The 18,566-nt window shown below is 43.4% G+C and overlaps 1 protein-coding gene across 2 annotated transcripts in view; it reads right to left on the bottom strand.

Annotated features, from left to right (window-relative positions):
* The window catches only part of BCAT1 (branched chain amino acid transaminase 1), a 102,713-nt gene that overhangs the window by 10,316 nt on the left and 73,831 nt on the right, over window positions 1–18,566 (bottom strand). For both annotated transcript variants that reach the window (XM_006121274.4, XM_006121273.5), the window contains exons 8-10: window positions 12,726–12,811; window positions 10,807–10,947; window positions 9,394–9,468 (exon numbers count right to left, since the gene is read on the bottom strand). In XM_006121274.4, coding sequence (XP_006121336.3) covers window positions 9,394–9,468; window positions 10,807–10,947; window positions 12,726–12,811 — 302 coding nt within the window. The remainder of the gene's footprint in view (window positions 1–9,393; window positions 9,469–10,806; window positions 10,948–12,725; window positions 12,812–18,566) is intronic.

Genomic DNA, 18,566 nt, shown 5'->3' with positions numbered 1-18,566 from the left:
TAGCCTAGTGCCCTTTTCCACCACTCTGGCAGGGTAACAGGACTTCAGGTTGCAGAAAGCATAACTTACACCCACTTTAAAGTTCCTTTCCACTGCCATAGCTACCGCCTATAGAACAGGCTTATTTCTGGTTTTATGCCTTAGCTACAGGGTCTGTTTTGAACAAACGTGAAGGCAGTGTGACACTTTATCCATCATTATGTGAGTAGGCTGTGAAGGGGTGATGATACTTTCCTGGGAGGTGACACAAAGCAGACAAGTCCTGCTTTGATTGGCTGTGTCTATATGCATGTAATACAACCTGTGTGAAAGACACACAGTTCTTTCCCAGGGTCACTTTACTAATCTACTCATCTGTACTCTCATGCAAATATGTTTGTTTTCTCTTTTTTTATTTTCTTTATTAAACCTGAAATAAATCTATCCACAAATACTTCAGAGTAAAATTAGAGAAGATGTTACACCAGTATAGTAAACCAAACCAAACAGAGCTACTGTGGATGAAGAACGAGTCTGCTCTCACAGTGTAACAAACAGGATTACAAAAGGGAGGGATGGACCTTCTGTCTCCTTCCAAGGTTAGGAACAGTCCCATTGCAGAAGACAGTTAGCTATGTCACTGACACTACCTTTGCAGGTACACAGTTCAAAGGGTCTCCGTCACAAACCCTGTAATCAGACACAGCTCATTCATTTAGCTAAATTACATATGGACACAGGTTAGTAGTAGCTGGGGATGCGTCTAGACTACAGGGTTTTGTCGACAAAAGTGGACTTTTGTCAACAAAACTATACCGGCGTCCACACTACCGCTGAGTTCTGTCGACATAACGTCGACAGAACTCAGCAGTTTTGTCGACGCTGGTAAACCTCATTTTACGAGGCATAACGCCTTCTGTCGACAGAGTTTCTGTTGACAGAAGGTGTTATTGCATGTAAACTGTCCTTTGCGTCCACACTACCATGTCGACAAAGCAGCTTGCTTTGTCGACAGAACTCAATGTAGTCTAGACGCTCTTTGTCGACAGAAGCCTGTAGTCTAGACGTACCCTGGGTGACTGGATCCTCCTGAGAGACGATATGGAAACTCTCTGCAACAATGGGACAAGGAACTGTTCAGAGTTTAGACTGGCAGGGCCATTTATGACTGTGAAGCTCCCTTTCCACTTCTACATCACCAGTGAGAGAGACCAGAGTGGGCCTGGATGGAGAAAGGACTACAGGTATATAAATTAGCCCTTGGAAGAACCAAGAAAAGAGACTACTGGAGCCTAAGAGGGCTGAAGATTGTTTTGGGTTTGGACTTTTGTTTACCTCTGGAATGTGAGGCCTTTGACTTTTGACTAATGGGTCAAGTATACCACAATAGTAACAGCATACCCTTGCTAGAGTGAAACAGCAGTACAAGCAGAGACAAAGGAAATCAGTAAATGATGTGGGACTGTGGTTAAGAGGACAGGTGGAAGTAAAGTCTAATCTGAAATATCAGACACATCAACTCAACTATTATATATATTACAGTGTCACTTAGAAGCCTGAGATCAGAGCCACACAGTGCTAGGTGCTATGTAAACATAGTCTGAGACAATCCCTGCTGTGAGAGGTCTACAGTCTAAACAGACACACCTGGCAAGTAATACCCTCGTTTTACAGATAGGAGAGGAGGCATAGTAATAAAAGAGCTTGCCCAAAGTCACAAAGGGAACTGTGACAGACTCAGAAATGGAACCCAGACCTCAATTCAGTGCTTTTGCCTCTGGCTACCTCTAGATTTCACATATGGGTCAGACTAAAAGGACAAAAGAAAGCTGAGTGGCATCTGCATATGGAAGGCACCATCTGCCACATCTACCTCTCCCCAGTATACATGTGGAAATGGAGACAAACCTTAGGGCAGAAAAGCAATCTAAAAGATCAGTTTCCAAGAAGAGAAAAGCACTTGGCTTGATGCTGTGTTCAATTAAAAAAACCTGCATTTGGGAGTGCTATCTTGGAAGGCAAGTGATGAGGCAGCTATTGACCATGGGGTGCTCTTCCAGGAAGGACTGCTTGGCAGAGATGGAGTTCACCTTTCCAGGAGCGGGAAGGCCTTGTTTGGACACAGACTGGCTAACCTTGTGAGGAGGGCTTTAAACTAGGTTCAACGGGGACAGGTGAGCAAAGCCCACAGGTAAGTGCTGAATGTGCGGGACTGGGAGATGGGTTGGAAATGGGGGGGACTGCGGCCTATAATGGCAAGGAGAAAGGAGGGTCAGGGCACAACAGGGAGGCAAGATCAAATCAGTACCTTAGATGCCTATATACAAATGCGAGAAGTATGGGTAATAAGCAGGAAGAACTGGAATTGCTAACAAATAAATACAACTATGATATCATTGGTATTACAGAAACCTGGTGGGATGGGACGCATGATTGGAATGTTGGTATGGAAGGGTACGGCTTGCTCAGGAAGGACAGACAGGGAAAAAAGGGAGGAGGGGTTGCCTTGTATATTAAAAATGTACACACTTGGACTGAAGTGGAGATGAACGTAGGAGATAGCTGTGTAGAGAGTCTCTGGGTTAAGCTAAAAGGGGTAAAAAATGAGGGTGATGTCATGCTAGGAGTCTACTACAGGCCACCTAGCCAGGAGGAAGAGGTGGATGAGGCCTTTTTTAAACAATTAACAAAACTATCCAAAGCCCAAGATTTGGTGGTGATGGGGGGGACTTCAACTATCCAGACATATGTTGGGAAACTAACACAGCGGGGCACAGGCTATCCAATACGTTTCTGGACTGCATTGGAGACAACTTTCTGTTTCAGAAGGTTGAAAAAGCTACTAGAGGAGAAGCTGTTCTGGATTTGATTTTAACAAATAGGGAGGAACTAGTTGAGAACTTGAAAGTGGAAGACAGTATGGGGGACAGTGATCATGAAATAATAGAGTTCATGATCTTAAGGAAAGGTAGAAGGGAGACCAGCACAATTGAGGTAATGGATTTCAGGAAGGCAGATTTTGATAAGCTCAGAGAACTTGTAGGTAAGGTCCCATGGGAAGCAAGACTGAAGGGAAAATCAACTCAGGAGAGTTGGAAGTATTTCAAAGGGACGTTGTTAAGGGCCCAAAAGCAAACAATTCCGCTGTGTAGGAAAGATAGAAAATATGGCAAAAGACCAGCTTGGCTTAACAAGGAGATCTTGCACGATCTCAAAATAAAAAAGGAGTCCTATAAAAAATGGAAACTAGGACAAATAACAAAGGATGAATATAGGCAAGCAACACGGGAATGCAGGGGCAAGATTAGAAAGGCAAAGGCACAAAATGAGATCAAACTAGATACAGGCATAAAGGGAAACAAGAAGACCTTTTATAAATACATTAAAAGCAAGAGGAAGACCAAGGACAGGGTAGGCCCACTGCTCAGTGAGGAGGGAGAAGCAGTAACAGGAAACTTGGAAATGGTGGAGATGCTCAATGACTTCTTTGTTTCGGTCTTCACCGAGAAGTCTGGAGGTGTGCCTAACATAGTGAATACAAGCAGAGAGAGGGTAAGTTTAGAAGATAGGATACACAAAGAACAAGTTAAAAATCACTTAGGAAAGTTAGATGTCAGCAAGTCACCAGGTCCTGATGAAATGCATCCCAGGATACTCAAGGAGTTGATAGAGGAGGTATCTGAGCCTTTAGCTATGATCTTTGAAAAATCATGGAAGACAGGGGAGATTCCAGAAGACTGGAAAAGGGCAAATATTGTGCCCATCTATAAAAAGGGGAATAAGAACAACCCAGGAAACTACAGACCGGTCAGTTTAACGTCTGTCCCAGGGAAGGTAATGGAGCAGGGAATTAAGGAAATCATATGCAAACACTTGGAAGGTAATAAAGTGATAGGGAATAGCCAGCATGGGTTTGTGAAGAACAAGTCATGCCAAACTAATCTGATAGCTTTCTTTGATAGGATAACGAGCCTTGTGGATAAGGGAGAAGCGGTGGATGTCATATACCTAGACTTTAGTAAGGCATTTGATACGGTCTCGCATGATATTCTTATTGATAAACTAGGCAAATATAACTTAGATAGGGCCACGATAAGGTGGGTGCATAATTGGCTGGATAACCGTAGTCAGAGAGTTGTTGTTAACGGTGCTAAATCCTGTTGGAAAGGGATAACAAGTGGAGTTCCGCAAGGGTCTGTTTTGGGACCCATACTGTTCAATATCTTCATCAATGATGTAGATTGGGATAGAGAGTACGCTTATTAAGTTTGCAGATGATACCAAACTGGGTGGGGTTGCAACTTCTTTGGAGGATAGGGACATAATTCAAAATGACCTTAGCAAGTTAGAGAAATGGTCAGAGGTAAACAGGATGAAGTTTAATAAAGAGAAATGCAAAGTGCTCCACTTAGGAAGGAACAATCAGTTCCATACATACAAGATGGGAAGCGACTGTCTAGGAAGGAGCATGGCGGAAAGAGATCTAGGGGTCATAGTCGACCACAAGTTGAATATGAGTCAACAGTGTGAAGATGTTGCAAAAAAAGCAAATATGATTCTAGGTTGTATCAACAGGTGTGTTGTAAGCAAAACTCGTGAAGTCATTCTGCCGCTCTACTCTGCACTAGTTAGGCCTCAGCTGGAGTACTGTGTCCAGTTCTGGGCACCACATTTCAAGAAAGATGTGGAGAAATTGGAAAGGGTACAGAGAAGAGCGACAAGAATGATTAAAGGTCTAGAGAACATGACCTATGAAGCCAGGCTTCATGAACTGGGCTTGTTTAGTTTGGAAAAAAGAAGATTAAGGGGGGACATGATAGCGGTTTTCAAATATCTAAAAGGGTGTCACAAGGAGGAAGGAGAAAATTTGTTCCTCTTGGTTTCTGAGGACAGGACAAGGAGTAATGGGCTTAAAGTGCAGCAAGGGAGGTTTAGATTGGACATTAGGAAAAAATTCCTAACTGTCAGGGTGGTCAAATATTGGAATAAATTGCCAAGGGAGGTGGTGGAATCTCCCTCTCTGGAGATATTTAAGAACAGGTTAGATAGACATCTGTCAGGGATGGTGTAGACGGAGCTTGGTCCTGCCTTGAGGGCTGGGGGCTGGACTTGATGACATCTCGAGGTCCCTTCCAGTCCTATGATTCTATGATTCTATCTGTACAACACAACCTCACCATGCCTTCTAGCAGTCTCTTGGGGATATCTCTTCTTTTTGCTAATTCTGCAATCCCTGAACACAGGTTTGCAGCAGAGCTGACAGAACATGTTATATCATGATCAAAAAGCAGGGGGCTCCATTCCTGACATTTCCAGGTCAGTTCCCTATCCCCACCATTGGGTGTTTCTTGCTTCTCTGGCATTGAAAAACCAGCCATTGTGCCAGTTTAACCAACCAGTGCAGTGCTGTCTGTCAACAACGGCCAACACTAGGTACCCTGGAGAGGATGGACTGAAGACAATGACCAAGCCATTTGTTTCGTGCCATCCATCTCCAGCCTTCTACAAACAGAGGCCAGGGACACCATTTCTACCCCCTGGCTAATACCACTCCATGGATCCAACCTCCATGAATTTATCTAACTTCTCTTTAAACTCTGTTCTAGTTCTAGCCTTCACAGCCTCCTGCAGCAAGGAGTTCCACAGGTTGAGTATTTGCTTTGTGAAGAAGAACTTTCTTTTATTAGTTTGAAGCCTGCTACCCATTCGTTTCACTTCGTGTCCTCTAGTCCTTTTATTATGGGAACTAATGAAGAACTTTTCTTTATGCACCCTCTCCACACCACTCATGCTTTTATAGACCTCTATCATATCCCCCCCTCAGTCTTCTCTTTTCTAAGCTGAAAAGTCCCAGTCTCTTTAGCCTCTCTTCATATGGGACCTGTTTAGCCTCTCTTCATATGGGACCTGTTCCAAACCGCTCATCATTTTAGTTGCCCTCCCCTCTCCCATCCTCTCTCTTCCCCTCTCCAACCTCCTTTTCCCAGTCTCCCCGAGTTTTGTTCAATAAAGAGAGTTTCTATTTTTGAACACACGTGTCCTTTATTTTGTACATCAGGAAGGGGGGCTAGGGAGGGGTAAGTGGAAGGAGGTGAGGGAGGAACGGGGTACGAGCCCCCGATGGGGAGGACTGGGCTGGCTTTGCGGGCTCCTCGGGGTGGAAGCTCTCCTGAAGCTCCTTGATTGACCCGCCCGCCCCCCCCCCCCCCCTCCGGATGGCAGCCTGCGGCAAGTGCAGCCGGGCTGATGGCCGAGTGCTGTGATGTGCCCAGTGTGGGTACTCTGGTCAATCCAAGCCAGGACTGCTTTGCAAGCAGGGCACCCCTGAGAACTGTCTGTCCGGGGTGGAGGTCAGGTCCCTTTAAGCGCAGCCCTCGGCTAGCCTGAGACAGGAGCTCCACGCTCTAAGTCCTAATCTGATGCCCTGCCGGCACTGCTTCCAGCCATCCTTAACCTCGGTTCAGGGTCCACTCAGTGTGGACATGCTATTTCGAATCAGCAAAATGCTCATTCGAACTACTTTTTAAGTCTAGATGCGTTAATTCGAATTAGCTTAGTTCGAATTAACTAATTCGAACTAAGTTAGTTCGAATTAGTGCTGTAGTATAGACATACCCTGAGCAAACCTCAGAAACCTTGGGAATGCATCTAAACCGCCTCAGCCTGAAAAATTAGGCAGGATGTCTCATGAAAACAGGCTCTTATGTGAGACTCCCAGTGCCTCCTGCTTCTATTCATAAGAACAGCCTCACTCGGACAACACTGCTTCACCCTGTACAGAAACAAGAAATGCAGAGGTGCAAAAAACCTGAAATCACACTCCTACCTTTCATAAATTCCCCAAAAGGGTTGGTATGGATTCAGTTTTTGCCAGACATTTAAGTTCATTGTCAGATTTTAGAAAGGTGCAGTTAAGACCCTGTCCTGGGACTAAGTAGATCAGGCCATTTCTGGATATGCCACAAACTTCCTGTGTGACCTAGGTAAGTCACTCAGCATCTCTGCTCCTCAGGTTATGATCTGTAAAATGTGGATAATAATACTTCCTCATCTAACCAATCCTCTCTACCATTATTTTCTCAGGCTTGCCTATTGAGAGTGTATAGCAGGATTGTCTCTCACTATAAATGTGTACAGTGCCTAGCCCAGAGGAGCCCTGAGATTAATAGTGGCCTTTAAATTCTACACTAATAAAAATAATAATGTCACCTGATACTGTCCACCTATCCAGTCCAAATTACTTTGTGATTCACACTTTAAAAATGAAGAAGCTTTCACTGTATCTGCCTTAAAAATACAAATCTTCATGAGGAAAGGCATAAATAGTATATAATATTTGGGACTACTGGTCAAAATGTTCAGGGCTTTTTTATTTAGAGAGGAAGGAGACTGCCAGCATTGACTGGCATTTCAGAGGCAATTTCCAGAGAGAACCGTATCTTTAAATCCTCTTAGTCAAACTATTATAGAAAACGCTATTAGGTGATTGATTCATTCACAGCCCCACCAATGCTATACATAGAGTAAATTATTTAATCTAAAATCTCTATCAAACTTTAGTAATCACAGTTTTCTTTTTAGAGACACAAGTGTAAATGCATATTGCAGTGTTCTCTCTGTCTCTTGCTGCTGTCGTGAGAAATGTAATCAGTTCTGCCCACAAAGTTCCAATTCATCATTCCCACTGAACAGCTGTTTAAATCCTGTTGCACATGACAAATGTGAATTACAAAAACCAGTTAAGTGGCAGGAAAACAGCTCTGGATACAAAATAATCAAAGAAATCTGAAAATTTAGCCCATATTGCATATGAGGGAACTGGACGGCAGTGGTAGTTAGTAACTGGATATGGAGTCTAGGTTACTGGTTCAAATGCTGAGCTCATCATTGGGACTGAAAGTCCTTATTGTCTACTCACTGTGAATTGGCCTACACAAAATGAATTAGTAGTCTAAATTAATTGAGCTTTTAATATAGATACTACTATGACAACAGGGTCTAATTCATACAGCATCCTTATGCAGAAGAATACACAAGCCTTTTACATGCTACATACAAATATATGGGAATCATTTAATGTTCTACACTACCATGGTGGAATTTGGAAACTGTCTAGCAGAACACAACAACCACCGACGGCAAACAACACTATTCCACCGAAATTAAAAGAGGATTTTTAAAAAACCAAAATATAAAGGACCTAAAAAGGACCCCTATGAAGGACATGGCATTGCCTGTGATAGTTTATTAGCATCGTAAGTTCCATCTACCAGTTTGATTGTTATTGTGTTGTTTGCTATATGATTATTGAGGATTACTTTTAGTCTGGGTTAGTTTGCAGATAAACAGGAAAAAGGAGAAACCCTACCAATACTTAAAGGGACAAAGAAGGTGTCATTCCCTTTGAAGTTTATCTCAGATCATGCTGGGTTTGACACCCTTGCCTTGACAAAGGAGAAAGGAAACCCAGGTAGAAAATTGAAACACAATTTGAGTTGATAAAAACCAGAGTTCCTGAAGGTTAGGTATCATGGTGCAGAGACTGCATTTGTGCAAAATGTCCCCCAATACAGCACGTTGTCTGAATAATCTCAGGTAGGCCTAGTTTATCAAAACTTGTGGATAATGACCAGGTATAACTTTTTATAATCCTGGCCCATGTCATGTAATAAGGACACAAACATCAATCTTTCACAAGAAATTCTGTGTATTACACCTGTATTAAAATCATTCTGTTTCAAGATGAAAGTAGGAGGGCAAGTTTTTAAGGAGGAAAACAGCATCTCGCTGTGACATGTAGGCTTTGTCTACACTGCAGGGTTTTTGCGCAAGAAACTTTTTGCAGAAAAACTTCTTGCACAAAAGCGCATCCACACCTCAAAAGCGCATCGCAAAAGCGATTTGCTTTTGTGCAAGAGAGCGTCCACACTGCATGGACACTCTCTCACTAGAAAGTTCTGATTGCCATTCACAGAATGGCCATCAGATCAGCTGTGCTTTTTCTGATAGGCTCTTTTTGTGCAAGAAACTCCTGTTGCGCATCCATACACACCTTTTTTGCGCAAGAAGGAGTTATTCCTTGTGGGGAGAGGAATAACTCTACCGGCAAAAGCCCTCCGTCCTGTCAATTTACTGTATTTTTGGGGGCACAAAAACGTGCTTGAGGTGTGGACGCTCCACCAATTTTTGCGCAAGCCATTTTTGCGCAAAAACCTTGTAGTGTAGACATAGCCATAGGATAAATATCTTCCTGTATCATCACTTACCGCTGTTATTTTACCATGGTTCAAAGGCCAGAATAGGTGCAAGAAAGAGTCTATATTTTGATTCCTAGGGCCTGTTTTTGAAAACTGTTCATTCAGTCTGTGCCACCCCTTTCATTATATCATCACACTGAAGAAGAGAACCCCTTACTTGGATATCAGTCAGCTGATTCAGGAAGCGGGTTGCTAACTGCGGTCCATTCTCCATAGTTGGAACGTTCAAATTCTAGGATGGAATTAAAATGAAAATAATTCCTAGAAGCTTATCATGTACAACAGCAACAACAATGGCATACATCTATAAATGCTTTTTAAATCTGAGGATCTCAAATCACTTCACAAACATTAATTAAAGCTCACCACACAGGTGGGTATGAATCATTAATACCTATTTTATAGGAGATACAGAAAGCTTAAGGATCAGCTCTCATTGACACCAACCGTACTACTTCTATTGACTGTAATGAAAGTTGATTGAGGCCCTTCTAAGTGACTTGGCTCAAGGAGTGGCAGTAGAGCCAGGAGTAGAACCCAGTTGCTGTAGGAGTCTAAGCAAGCTCTAATCAATATACCACACTTGCCTTCTTGCTCAATCAGTAATGCTTGAGGAGGATGATCATCAACTTAAAGAAGCACCATTCTATTTACTATCTACACAATATAACGTATTAAAACAAAACAAGTACATTTACCATTATTTTCAATAGTCAATATCTCAATGTTTCTCATTTGTATTTCAAAATTGGGATGATAATAATAATAGATAGAGTCCACCTATTAGACGCATCATGTTCTACATCATTATTTTATTTGTTCTATTATTTATCTTCACTAATAGAACAAAGTTTCACTAATCTGCTAAGTTCACTTTGTGCCACCTAAGCGGCACAAAGTGAACTTAAACAAAACAGAGAAATGCTCTACAGAATTCCCCCCATCTAGGAGGAATCCCAGCTGTTGTTCAGAAGACAGAAACAGCTATGCCAACTCATGTACAGGTCTCTGCTATCTTTGTCCTCTACAGGAGAGCTATCATGCCTGGTGTAAGTGGAAGGCTCAAGTGAGTCTTGGGATAGAGTTAGAAAAGAGACATATTAGGGGATGGAAGGAGAGTGGTCATGGTGGAACAAAGCCTTGTTTTCTGTATAACCTGTTTTTGATGCTGGAGAAACTTAAATCTACTCCTCTCCAATTTTAACTGAACTGTGACTGGCTATTAAGAGAGAATCAAACTGGAAACCACGTCATAGAGCTGGTTGAAATGCTAACTACACTATTGTGAACACATTTCAAATTTGGAATTTTTTTTATCTGAATGAAACTTTTTGACCTCCATTTAAAATAAAATTTCCTCCATTTTTATACTTCAGAAATTTCAAATTAAACACACAAAAAAGAGCGAAGGGAAATTTTAGGGGGAAAAAACCCAGTTTTCCTCAACTAGTGTTCAGTCACTTGGAAAGAAGTTAGGAGGTAAAATATTGACAAAGTACCTCTCTCCATGAACTCAGACAATGCCACACTGTAATTACATGTAGAAGAAAAACACAAATACTTTCCTTACCTTGCCTTTGTATAATATTTTAGAAATAGGACATACGACACAAGCTGTCCCCGCACCAAACATCTCCTTCACTCTGTTTTCTTCCAAAGCAGCTGTCAGATCACTCATGGTGATGTATCGCTCAGACACTTTAAATTCTCCCTGTACCAGAAGATCAGACAAACACGGGGCAGAGCTTCTTAATGGTCATAGTACTTTGCTTGCATTAGACACTTATACTGCATTATAGTGATGATATTTTTAACAAACTCAATTGCAGCGAGTCATTTTTTTAGTTGAAGGCTAAGAAGGTATGGCCTGGTCAGCAGCTGCTAGATGAATGACCACCAAGGAAAAGAGATCTCTATGCTGTGGCACTTTCCCCTGTAATTTAGCAATGAACCTCAGCATGATGTTCAGAAATACTGTGCAGTTGGAGCAGAACTTGTAGGTGAGATGTAAAACAGAGGACCTGCCTGCTTTTGATCACTGATGACTTTCTAGCACTTTGCGCATGAGCACTTGTTTTCAGCTATATTAGCTAAATTCTACTAAAGCTAACTACATTCTGCTCACCTAAAATCCATCTGTAATTCCAGCTGGATGAGTACACGGTTTCATGCCCTGCCCTGACTGGGTACTTGCTCCTTGCATGTAGTTCCACCTCCTATGCAAAAATTAGCTGCATCTCAGAGGTGGAGGAAGTGATTCATGTTGCATGTAAACATGATAACAGGCCACATATTACCCTGCATAGCAGAACTAGGAATCCCTCAGTATCTTTTCTCTCTTCCTGATTGAGGGTAAATTTTTCAAAGAAGAACAAAAATAAACATTTTGAAAATCTTTTCCATTTTTGTGGACATTTCATTTACTTATCAGAGCCACCCACAATTCAGCCTGTGTGCTCTGCATATGCCACTGATAGGCAGCAGTGCTAGTCTAACCAGCAGAAAGCATGGGGGTTGTTTTTGGGCGAAGAGGAACGTGGAGGGATATGCAGTCAGGTAGCAAGTCTATAGGTAGACGAGAAGAAAAGGCTTGTGTAGGAGAGAGGAGAGTGCTGGCTAAGTAAGCAGACTGTAGTCTAACATCTCTGCAATAAGGCCTTGATGACTGACTCCCTTTTAACTCTGCAGTGCCATAGGGTGTGCTTGAAATCCCAGACAACGTAACATTAGCGACTGTTTGAAAAGTGGTGTTGATTTTTATGTGGTAATTACATAACTGAAATCTGCAAGAATGCAGGTACTAGTGCGTTCTGCCTATGACTGGGCTTAAAGCTGTACCCGGGTTCAGAATAAAGGTGGAGACACACGAGCTATCGGTGGTGGAATAAGGAGCTGAGGAGTAGATTATAGAGGGGGTGATGAATAACAATTGCTTATTTCCTTATTTTAAGCCAATCGTATCAGTGGGATATGGAGTCGGGCAACTCTAACACAAAGTTAATGAAGATTTTTATGTGGGAATACAAACTGGGAATTAATTAAACAAGCTGTATGTGGCTGTGTGGATCAAATGCTGGGCAAGACTTTTTAATTTAAGCATGCTCCCTCAGTTCCTATTTGGTTTAAAGGAGTTACTGGATGGCTTTGTCTACATTACACGTTTTTGCAGCAGAAAATATGTTAATGAGGGACTCATTACCATAAGTCACTACATCATTAGCATATTTTCTGCCATTTGTTTTTGCCCAAGGGTTTTTTGCACAAAAAGAAGCAGTATAGCCGCTTCCATTTTGCGCAAAAAAAACCTTTTGCGCAAGATCCTTATGCCCCTCCGGGAGTCCTTCATTAGCATATTTTCTGCAGCAAAAACGTGTAGTGTAGACATAGCCGATCAGATGGAACTATGAGCCATTACTTGAAAGCAATAGATGAGTGACTTCCACAAGAGTGTGTCTCATGCTACTGTTGAGGGACAAAGCAAACACCCACCCACTGGTGTGCCAGCTCCAAGATGCTTTGCCTCGTCACTCCAGGAAGAATGAGGCCATCTAGTGGCGGGGTTGCCAATTCCTTTTCTGTTGAAACCAAACCACAAACAACATAAAAACATATTTAAATGAGAGCAGAAATATCAGGTATTAACATATCAGATATCATTCGACACAAACATTGGTTAGAATTTCAGAGGCAGTTTAATTGCCCAAACTCAGTTGGATGCCACCTGTTTTGAATCTATGCATGTATCTGAGTGAATTGTGAATAAGTTCCAGGGAATAGCCGAGTTAGTCTGTTACAGAAAAAACCAACAAATGGTCTGGTAGCACTTTATATAGACTCAGTACCCATTCTCCAGATACTTAATGATGCCGTCTCACACACCCCTTCCTTTTTTTCTTTTTCTCCCCCCCCCCCCCCTTCTTTCCCTCTCCCATTTATTTTGAGTTTTCATACCCCCCTACTCATAACTCCGGTCATCTGAGGAAGTGGGCTGTGCCCACAAAAGCTCATGCTGCCATCTGCATGTTTTGTGAGTCTATAAAGTGCTGCCAGACCATTGTTGGTTTTTGTGTGAGTAAGTGTATCTAGTGGTTAGAGCACATGACGGGGTTCTAATCCTGGCTCTCACATGGGCTCACTGTGAGAGCTTGGCAGGGTGGCCAGATATTCCGTTTTTAAAGGGACAGTCCCATAGTTGAGCCCTCTTGCATGTGTCCCTGCTTTTTCTTAAAATTGGGCAAACTGTCCCATATTTTCTGTCTCCCCCCTCACATCAGTACTGGAGGATCCTAGTGACAGCTGGATCCTTGCTCCCCAGCCCTTGATCCACCAGAGGTGAGTGGTGGAGGCCCACTGGCTAATGATGGGGGCGGGTGTGGAAGGCTGCTGGCTGGGCAAAGCTGCAGTGATTGGTGAGTGAGGGTAGGCAGTGGCTGGTTCTGTGTTGCCTCTGCTGCCCACCCATCAGCCCTTCATACGCTCTCCCTCTCAAAGTCCTCCCCCTGCTGTGCCCCTTGATCGCCTCAGCCCTGCTGCTCCTTCATATCCCCTCCCAGCTGGGTGTGTCCTGCTCCTAATGCTGTGCAGAGAATCAGCCCTTGGTCAGATCAATCAGTTCACCAACAGCCTGGCTGGCAGCTCCTTTCTCCCACACGCCCTCTGGTTGGGCTGGCAGCTGTGGAAAGGTCAAGACCCTCTGGTCCTGGGTGCTGGCCAGGAGGAGCCAAGCCCTGCGTGTGCAAAAGCCCCACTCAGCACTGGCAAAGGGAAGCTTCTCTGCCCCTCAACTAAGCTCTGGAGTGGTGGAAGACATCTCTTTCCAGCCTGTTTGTGCTCGACCCTGTAGGCTCCGCAGCGGCCCCTGGGCTGGGACACTTAAGCATCCTCTTCACATGCTGCCCCTGCCCTAGGTTCAGCCTCTAGGAAGTACAGGGCTACTGTACCCCTGGGTGCCCCCACCTGCTGAACCGCCTCTTTGGCCGGGTTTGCTGAAGAGTCTGCAGTAAGGTTCTTTGGATCCTGGGGCACAGAGTCCAAATAAGAATTATGAAGGACCCTAAATTTATAAAGGATAAGTCCATCAATGATTATTGGCCAGAATGGCAGTGATGGTGTCCCTAGATTCTGTTTGCCAAAAGCAGGGAATGGGATACAGAGGGTGGATCCCTTAATGATTGCCTGTTCTCTTCATTTCCTCTGATGCACCTGGTATTGCCCATTGTCAGACGACAGGATAATGGGCTAGATGGACCTTTGGTGTGACATAATATGGCCATTCTTATGTTCTTACATCCACTGTATACTTTGCTGCCTCCATTCAGGACTGTGTTCTTTACTTCAGACAAAGAGTTTTGCTTTCTGTTTGTCCTACATAACTTGAGATGTTCCTCTAAAAGTGGTTATACACAACAGATTCAAATTGTCATGATAAGCTTCCAAAAATATAAGTAGGAGACACCTCTCAGGGTACGTCTAGACTACAGGCTTTTGTCGACAGAGGTTTTTCGCCAGATACTGTCCATAAATATTCTGTTGACAAAGAGCGTCTAGACTACATCGAGTTCTGTTGACAAAGCAAGCCGCTTTGTCGACATGAGAGTGTAGACGCAAAAGACAATGTAGATGCAGTAACACCTTCTGTCGACAGAACTCTGTTGACAAAAGGCGTTATTACTTGTAGAATGAGGTTTACCGCCGTCAACAAAACTGCCGAGTTCTGTCGACGTTGTGTCGACAGAACTCGGAGGTAGTGTAAACGCAGGTATAGTTTTGTCAACAAAAGTCCACTTTTGTCGACAAAACCCAGTAGTCTAGACACACCCTCAGATAGCTGTCAGATGCTGGTAGCATCCATTTAGGGTCTGGCTATACACTGGGGATATGTCCACACTTCGAACTGGAAGTGTAATTTCCAGCTCAGGCAGACATATGTGCACTAATTTTAATGGAACTTATGAGCTAAAAATATAAATGCAGCGCATGCAGTGGTACAAGCTAGCTACCCAGGTACGATCCTTCCCCAGGACCGTATATACTTATTTGGGCAACTCGTCCATTCTGCTGCCAGTGCCAAGAAAGTTACACTTCTGTTTTCCAGCTCCAGTGTAGACATAGGCAATGTTGGCAGTTTGTCAGGAGTGCCCATGAGTCAGCAGAGCCATTCCTGATTCAGTGGCCAACTGCTAGATGCTAGGTTGTCATCTCTATCCTTTCTCCCAGGGTGAGAAACACTAGCCCTTCTTTTTCCTATCCATCCACTGTAATAAGCTTTCCCATGACTATCTCCAAGGGCTATCTGCTCTTTGCCTGGACCCAGCCAACAACTGAAAATGACTAAATGGAAACATCCATTATGGGCAAGTTATTCACTAACTGTCCACTATGATGCACCTCTGAAACATTTGGTTATTGGTCACTATAAGGCAGAATTCTAAATGAAATAATTCACTCATCTGATCTGATCTACAAGTTCCAGCGTTTTGCATTTGCTACCTCACCAACTCTGGGTAATCAAATTTGATCATCTCTGAATGTATTCACTCCTCTTATCAGTAGTGGGGGGAAAAAGAAATAATATGGGCCATAATATTGAACCCTGTAGCACACTTGATACTGTTCCCCATTTCAGAGGTTTTACCAGGGTTGTGACAGGATGTGTATAAGATCCAAACATGTACTTTGACTGCTGTGAACTATTCTGAAAGCTTGCCAGGCCAGCTGCCGAACAGCAAGGAGCTGCTAGACTATGGGAGCCTGCAAAATGTTTTGTACTGTCTGCTTTATGTATTTTTGTCAAGTATGCATATCATGTCTACCAGCCTGGGGTCACCTAGAGGAGCATCTGCCTCCCTTGTAGAACAATGTCATCATCTCTGTCTGGTATCACTTGTGTGCCAAAATGCTCATTCTCCCTCTGATCTGGAGCCAAATCTGGCTCCATACACAGTCAGCTTGCTCATCTTTGGGAAATCTGACTACGAACTCACAAACCCCGTTTTTCTTTTCACAGTAAAGTCATTATGATAAGCTATAAACTCCTGGATTGATATTAGCACATAGGAAAAAACAGCCCTGTGTGGGAAAACTTCCTATTCATCTGCTTTTATTTATTTTTATATATATTATTTGTACTGAGGTAGCTTTCTGGAGTTTTTCATGATTTATGCAGGGAAATAATTTAGCTTAGTTGACAAACATCACAACTTTTCCTGAAGTAACAGACTACAAAGATCATCTGTACAGTGCCCTGTCCAGACTCGGGGCTGATAATTTCCACAAGATAGGTGTTAGGTCAATTCAGTATGACCAGCGCAGTAATTTTCTCAGGGTATGTCTACACTAACACCCTAGTTCGAACTAGGGTGGTAATGTAGGCAACCGGAGTTGCAAATGAAGCCCGGGATTTGAATTTCCCGGGCTTCATTTGCATAAAGCCGGGCGCCGCCATTTTTAAATGTCCGCTAGTGCAGACTCCGTGCCGCGCAGCTACACGCGGCACGGACTAGATTCCTAGTCCGAATTACCTAGTCCGTGCCACGTGTAGCCACGCGGCACGGAGTCCGCACTAGCGGACATTTAAAAATGGCGGTGCCCGGCTTTATGCAAATGAAGCCCAGGAAATTCAAATCCCAGGCTTCATTTGCAACTCCGGTTGCCTACATTACCACCCTAGTTCGAACTAGGGTGGCAGTGTAGACATAGCCTCAGTGAGTGAGAGCTGAAAAAAGCCATGGTATTTATCATAGTTTGCCATTCCCCCGCACATTTACAGAGGTGGACAAGGCATCCTGGAAATCCTGTGGCACTGGCTCTTGCTCAATCTTTTGTTCATCTCTGGATGCTCTGCAAAGTTTATTTCTGTTATTCCTCTTTCCATGAAGAGATGATGACCAGAGTGGTACAAAAAGGCAAGATATAAGGCCCCTTTCTGTTCACGTGTCACCAAATACAATTGCATGCTGGCTGTGACACTCTTTTCTGTCCTTTTATTGGCTATGTGTCGGGATGCATTTCATGACACTGACAGCTACCTGATTCTGCTGTATTAGAAGCTGTTCAATTTGCAGTGCTTCTGTTCTTGCATGAAAGTGGCAGATTTACACATTAAGGAGCTTTTATTTGCTGATAACTGTGCTCTGGTTACTTGCTTGCTTGATGACATTCAGTTCAGAACTGATCATATCCCTTATGCAGTGACTAGCTTTGGTTTCACAATCAACTTAAAGAAAACTGAAGTATGGTACGAACAGTGGGGCTTACAGCCACTATGGGTCCCACAGCAAAGTAGGTGGGGGGCGGCTCCATGCCCCCAGGAGGAGCAGGGTCAAAGGTGGAAGGGATGGGGCCAAGAGTCATCAGTCCTTGGCACTTTCCAGACCACAATGTGATTCCCCCTCCAGCCCTCAGAGCTATGCGAAGTGACGCTCGGCTCTGCAGCGGCAATTCAAATAGTCTCATGAGAAGTTCTGTTACCTATTGAGTATGCTGTCACAGAATGCCACAACTCATCAGTCCATCACATAACCTAGGCCATTCTGGATTTGGCATGCTGTCACAACACCTACAGAATGATAGGGGTGTCTAAATTAGCACTAAGTTAAATGTCTATTAGGCAGTCATGCTGAGAATGCTTCCATCTGGGCTACAGGCTTTTGTCGACAGAAGTTTTGTCGACAGATACTGTCGACAAAGCTGCTGTCGACAAAAGGCGTATTCCTCGTAGAATGAGGTTTACAGCCGTCAACAAAACTGCTGAGTTCTGTCGACGTTATGTCGACAAAACTCAACGGCAGTGTAGACGCAGGTATAGTTTTGTCAACAAAAGTCCACTTTTGTCAACAAAACCCTCTAGTCTAGACACACCCATAGTTATGAGATATGGACCAGATTTGCTGCCATACCAGTCAACTTGATCAGTTCCATATGCACTACCTTTGGTCTGTTTACAGGGTCACTCAGTGAGGATTCCCACCATCGAAATATACAGTCATTGTCAGAGGTCTGGCATTCCAAGCATGCTCAAAAAAAGAACAGCTTCACAGTGGTCTTGGCATCTCATTTATATGGTAGACTCAAGAATACCCAAGGCCATTTTTCTGGTCAGCTACAGCAAGTGATGTATATACCTGCTTTCGTGGTGACCAGCACATACAATATAAAGACAAGCTAAAGTCAAGCTTGAAAGTTCCCAGTCACTGAGAAACAACAGTCCACAACAGAGCAAGGGGGCAACAGATCTGTCATGTCGCCATTAACTGCTTTGAAACAAGGCACATCATCAACATCTTAGGTGAAAAGCACAAAGAGCACAAAGCAAGATCACAACAGCCTGAT

The sequence above is a fragment of the Pelodiscus sinensis genome, chromosome 1 (assembly GCF_052426305.1).
Source record: "Pelodiscus sinensis isolate ZL-2025 chromosome 1, ASM5242630v1, whole genome shotgun sequence".
Classification (NCBI taxonomy): domain Eukaryota; kingdom Metazoa; phylum Chordata; order Testudines; family Trionychidae; genus Pelodiscus; species Pelodiscus sinensis.
This window is presented reverse-complemented; position numbering and strand designations above follow the sequence as displayed.